General features: G+C 48.1%; 1 protein-coding gene across 4 annotated transcripts in view; it reads right to left on the bottom strand.

Moving 5' to 3' along the window:
- The window catches only part of GRHL2 (grainyhead like transcription factor 2), a 161,966-nt gene extending 157,064 nt beyond the window's left edge, over positions 1 to 4,902 (bottom strand). The window contains exon 1 of one of the 4 annotated variants that reach the window (XM_059165898.1): positions 4,662 to 4,902. Coding sequence is in view for 2 of the 4 variants with exons in the window: in XM_059165895.1 (XP_059021878.1) it covers positions 4,459 to 4,478 (20 nt within the window). In the remaining 2 variants the exon portion in view is untranslated. Of the gene's footprint in view, positions 1 to 4,401 lie in introns of all 4 variants that reach the window. The other 3 variants (XM_059165895.1, XM_059165897.1, XM_059165896.1) reach the window with 3 other exon arrangements.
- Between the last annotated feature and the right edge of the window lie 1,098 nt (positions 4,903 to 6,000).

Genomic DNA, 6,000 nt, shown 5'->3' on the forward strand with positions numbered 1-6,000 from the left:
AGAGAACACAAGACCTTAACCATTAAACTGGTGATACTTCAGGAAAGAGAGAAGACTGATGCCATTAGCTTATTATTTACTTACCTCTCCATTTAGAAGTATGATTTTGTCTGTTTTTGAATATAAAAATACCTGGACTATTAAGGAGACTATAGATTTCGTTAGTTTACTTAATTATGTCCCTTATTTACAGGCTTGTTTCTGAATATTCTTAGCACTTGCCCACCCCAGGGTCTTTGCACCTGCTCTTCCAGCTGCCTGTACTCTTGTCCCATGGATCTTTAGTGCTTGATCTCTCTCTTCCTTCAGGTCTCTGCTCAAAGTTCAGCTCATTAGAGAGGCCATCCCTCCACCTTATATAAGATAGCTCCCATTATTCTTAATCTCTTTAGCCTGCTTTGCTTTCCTTCCAATCACTTATCACCCTCTAAGGTGTGACCTATTCCTTCTTGATTGATTTACTATCTGTTTCTCCCACTACTAGAATGTAAGCATTGTGAAGGCAAGGACTCCGTTCTATTCGCTAGTGATTTTTTTAAAAAAACAAATTGTTGTTTTAAGCCACTATGTTGTTTTGTTTTGTTTTTAAGATTTTTTTTTTTTTATTTGAGAGAGAAGGAGTGAGAGAGAGAGCATGAGCAGAGTGAGGGAGAAGCAAACTCCCCACTTAGTGGGGAGCACAACAAAGGACTGGATCTCAGGACTCTGGGATCATGATCTGGGCCAAAGGCAGAGGCTTAACCAACTGAGCCACTCAGGACACCGCTTGCTACTGAATTTCAGTGCCAGGATCAATGCCTGATATATAGTAACACTCAAGATTTATTGGCTGAATAAATGGATAGATATTTTTAGTGATTTGAGGAAGATATGATTACTTAATATTTGTGATATTAAAATATATTTTCTACAGCCCAATGGAAACAAATATGCATATATAAAACTAAAGAGTAGAAAGTCTAATTTAAATGTTTTATTCCGTTACTTGAAAGTTTATACCATGCAAAATAGCTATAACTTTGAGCATTTTGTTTCCTTTCTAGAATAATGGCCAGACTCCTTAAAACACGTAAGATTTACTAAAAGAAACTGTCCTAGACAAAAGAAGGGTGAGTAGGGAGGAGAATTGAGATATCATGATCTGATGAATACATCAGTATATTTACTTATGTCTGTTCATGTCTCAGCTTCCATGAGAGGGTGAGCCCCTTAAGGACATGCCTCACATCATACACCTTTTTACTCTCTCATAATGCCTATCTGAATGTGTTGCAAATAGTCTGTAACCAGAAAACATTTGTGTAATGAACAATATCTGTGGGTATCATATAAAATTATATTCATATATGTAACATTATGTTCTCCCCAAATATATTTTATATATTTTGCCAAAAAAAGTTTCTAAATCTCTCGTTGCCTTGCTTGCATACACAAGCTTGCTGACCAATATCATAAATCTTCAATAAAATTTAAGGGGGAACAGACAATCTTCAAATATGTACAAAGACAAGCTGTCCTAAAAATACTTTGCTTTAAGTAGTGATAGCATCGGGCGCCTGGGTGGCTCAGTGGGTTAAGCTGCTGCCTTCGGCTCAGGTCATGATCTCAGGGTCCTGGGATCAAGGCCCGCATCGGGCTCTCTGCTCAGCGGGGAGCCTGCTTCCCTCTCTCTCTCTCTACCTGCCTCTCCTTCTACTTGTGATTTCTCTCTGTCAAATAAATAAATAAAATCTTTAAAAAAAAAAAAAAAAAAAAAAAAGTAGTGATAGCATCAACATTACAGAACATAAAAAGCAGAACGTTTCAATCTGAAAAGTCCACAACCACAAAAAAGATGATGCTACTTCAGTCCAGACTTGCTACCTGGAATGATCTTCTTATGCTATCCGAAAGATTAGCTAACTTTGAGGGGTTTCTGGAAAAATATCCTGTGTGTATTCTTTTAGGTTGCTTCTCGAAAACAGGACTTCTAGGTGGATTTACCATGAAGCTGATAAAGCAAGCTCAAGCTTCAGGACTCTTTCCGCACTCCCACAGGAAGCCCCAATAACTTGGTCTCCTGATCTTTTTCGAAAAGCCCACACTCCCACCCCACCTAACACACACAATTGCGTAAGCTTCAGGCGGGTGAAACCCGGACCCACCCTCCCGCCCTCCATTGGAATATTAACACTAGGAAAACAAAGCTAGAATTCCCCAAGAAAATCCAAATATCATTTATTAATTTCAAGCATATCTCAATAGTCCAGGCAGAGACAGGCAAGTCCCACAGTCTTTTGTAGGTATTGGTCTTATTGGCATTACTTTTCCCAGAATACAAAATTAACTTTTGGAAAGCAAGACTAGATAAAAGCTACTCTCATTAAACAGAAGTATATGTAATCCCAAATAGTTATTGCCCATAAAAACTAAGTAACGCATCGTAGTGAAACCAGATTGTTAACGCAGAACTTATTTTCAATACTAAATAAACTGTCTGTTGGTGCTAGGTTTAACAAGTTAAAATAAAGATCGACCCGTTTTAATTCGGAATTCATCTGAATCACGCTGGACTACAAAACTAACCAGTGCAAGGGAATGTAAATCGTGCGATTTAATCAAGGAATTGCAAGAAGTCTTATCCGACATTCACTAGGTTTGCAACCATTTTTGACACACGAAGAGCAAAACAATCAAAAAATTTTAAAAATCCTGCTGTCATCTCCGGCTTTTAGCTACTGAAGTTTTCAAGCTCGAGTACTGATTTATCCGAGGCTACGGAGAAGTGGGGGGAGGGGCGGGCATTCGCCTACAATCCCACACCTTTCTATTCCTACTCCTACCCTCTTCCAGCGTTCTTAACACCAGTTCTTCCCCTCCGGTTCACACCAAGCAATGAGCTTTCCGTTAGTGGGTAAAACTTGAATCTGGTAGTGGTCTTTGGGGTTTGCTGTTGTTGTCAGAAACGCCTACTCCACCAGCGGCTGTGCTTGGAGGACGGTCCACCCCTCCACCCCTGGGCAGGGCCTCAGGGCATTCCCGTTGCCCGCTCACAGTACGTCAATTCTGGGCCACTCCGGAGAGGCACCAGCGGCCTTGCCCCGGCGGAGACACCCTCGAAATGGCCTCCCTGGGGTGGCCACAACCCCAGAGTAAAGTTACCAAGAAAAGCAAAAAGGTGGCCCATACGCGCTCTCAAGAGGACTCAGCAGCCAGCTCCCGGCCCGGAGCGCGCCCGAGAGGGGGGAAGGGAGTGTCGCCACTCAATCCCGAGAAAGGCCGCGGGACCCACCTCCGGCTCCCTCCCGCGCCCGCCCTTGGCCCCACCTCCCCCTGCTAGCACAAAGCCGTCCCCGAGGCGGGGGCCAGGCCTGCGGGAGGCCACCGGGACGCCACGGGACCTGGGCCCGGGTGACCCGCGCGGCTCGAACCGGGCGGGCCCAGGGTTCCCGTCCCGGACGTTAAGGACGTGGTTGCCCGCGCTGCCTTCGAGGCGCGGGAAGCCGGACGCGGCCGCCCGGGCGCTCCGCCTCGGCATCCCGGTCACCCGAGAAGGCCCGGCGCGACCCACGCTGCCCCGCCAGCCAAACCCGAGGTGGCGGCCGCCGGCGGGGAGCGCCCGGGCCGACCCGGCAGCGCAGGGCCGAGGGCTCGCGGGGGCGTGCACGCGTCGTCGCGACGTGGGAGAATCGCTAAGGGCCAGGGGCCTCTCCGCGCCCCACCGAGGTGCAAACTCGGGGCCTCCAATCAATTCCCCTCACTTCCGTAGGGCTAGGGCCCTGTGCTCCCGCACCTGAGGAAGGCGACCAAACAATGAGGGGGGGGGCATGGCGGGGAGTAGGGGGCGGGGGTGCGACCCCCCGCGACCCGGGCCGCCCGGCGCCTCGCCTCCCGACGGGGACGCACACGCGGGCGCGCACACACGCACTCTCCTGCCCCAGGACGGGAAGATGGCCGTTTCTGCTCCAGAATAAAGGCTCTTTGTTGCGCTCACACAAAAGCAGCCAAGACCCGCTCTTCTCGCAGGCCCTCTGCACAAATCGAAGGAACTCAGATGAATTTCCAAATGGCCTCAGAAGCCTGCAGCGGTGGGAGCGACTCAAGAGAGGGAGAATAACAGGCCTCCCGCCCTCGTCTCCCGAAACCCCTGTCAATATGCAAGTATTCGCCCTGGGAGGCGGGAGCTGAGATCACTCGCAAGGGAGGAAGGAAAGAGGAAAACCTACTTTTACTATCAAGGCCCAAAGGGGGTATTAAACATTCACATTCTTGTAGGGTTTCTCCCCTTACCCAGGGTAGAAACATGATCTGGAAAAGTCGGGATACACCAAAAAGAAAAAGAAAAAAGAAAAAAAAAAAAAAAGAAAGAAAAAAAATACCAACAACAGCAACTTAAAAAACAAAAACAAAAACATAACAAACCAGTTGCCATCAGCCCAAAGTGGTAGTAGAAGCAGCCGGCGCGTGTGATCCACTTACTTGTCCGACTCTTGTGACATGTTTGATCCAATGAACTCGCTCCCCTTTTCCTGGAGCCTCAGCCTCTGGTGAAACTGGACTTTCAAGTCTGTGCAGGTGAAGGTGTGTGAGAGCGCCCGAGATGGCAGAACAAGAGCTACAGGTAATTCTGCTTTTCCGTCCCCCCTCACCACTCTCGCTCGCTCGCCCGCTCGCGCCCTCACCTAGCCGGAAAGGTGGGATAAGGGGGGGCCCCCTCACATGGGGCCCGAGCTCGGAGGCGGCCGGGCGGCGCGGAGTCCTCCTGGATCGTGGCAATGGGCAGCCACAGAGCAGAAAGTGGCGGACTTGGGCGGCCACAGGTAACTTTCTCGCAAGGAGCTGAATTCTTTCACTAAAGGATACAAGCCCGAGGGACGAGCTGCGCGGTGATTGGCTGCGAAGCTCCCTCAGGTGAGCTGCCATTGGCAGAGGCGCGCTCAGGTAAGGCCCTTCTCCAAGTGCAGGTAACTCACTCCGCAGTTTACCTGAGTGGAGCGGCGGCACGCTTGCAGCTGTGCAGCAGCCGGTGGGAGCTGAGGCTCAGGGCTAGGAGCAGACTTCACGCCACGCTTTCGTTCTTCCCGGAGGCCGGCCGGGTGTGTGTGTGGGGAGGGTAGGGGCTTGGAAAAAAGCAACACTTGCAACCACTAGGGATTGTGGGTCAAACGGAAGGCCTAAGGAGAGCTGAACTAAGGTACCCCAAGCCAACCGAAATCAAATGCGCAGCCTGACCACAAGGCTTTGAATACCCACTTTAAGAGGACGTTTGACATTGTCAGAAGAGTGAGGGACTGAAGTTTACTTTGTGCTCCATGGGGGGCGGGGGGAGGAGGACACAAAGATTGCCGAGTCTGTTGTGTAATTGCATTTTTAACATTCTTATCCAGAGCAAACACTTTTCGTGTCCCGATGTGTTAAAGATATCAGGTAGATTACAGGTTTTCACATAGAGGAGCATCCTTTCATGAGCTAGGCAGATGGAGAGTGGGATGGTTTTGATGGCGTGAGAAGATCTGGGGGGAAGAGACAGTAAGATGGCCTAGGCCTGTCTCTTCTATCTCAACTCAAGACTGGGATTCCAGAGCTGCAAACAACCACTGAATCCCTTCTATAAACCTGTTGTCATTTGACGTCTCCAGGCAGACATCAACATTTACATTGTAATTCAATAGAAGCAGCGACTACAAAGGTGCTTTATCCTTCCAGCTTAATATGGTTGCTATGGAAACAATTCAGGATGAAACTGACTTATTGAAGTCAGTTTGTGGTTCTGTGTCTCCTGGTTGGGAACAACACAAATTATCAAAGGTTTCACTTATAACCTCTTGTTCCTAAAGGATATTGGTGAAAGGTCTGACAAAGAGTCTAGTCCACACATGTGAACCATAGAAATAAGGAGGGCATGGAAGGTATATCATATTTTATTTCAAGTTAATACTACATTGCCAGAGATGATACCCAACTTCTATTTTAATCTTTATGGATCAGCTGTTTTCCTGAAAACTGCATTATGAGACAAGG

Source organism: Mustela lutreola, chromosome 3 (assembly GCF_030435805.1).
Source record: "Mustela lutreola isolate mMusLut2 chromosome 3, mMusLut2.pri, whole genome shotgun sequence".
NCBI classification, from domain to species: Eukaryota; Metazoa; Chordata; class Mammalia; order Carnivora; family Mustelidae; genus Mustela; species Mustela lutreola.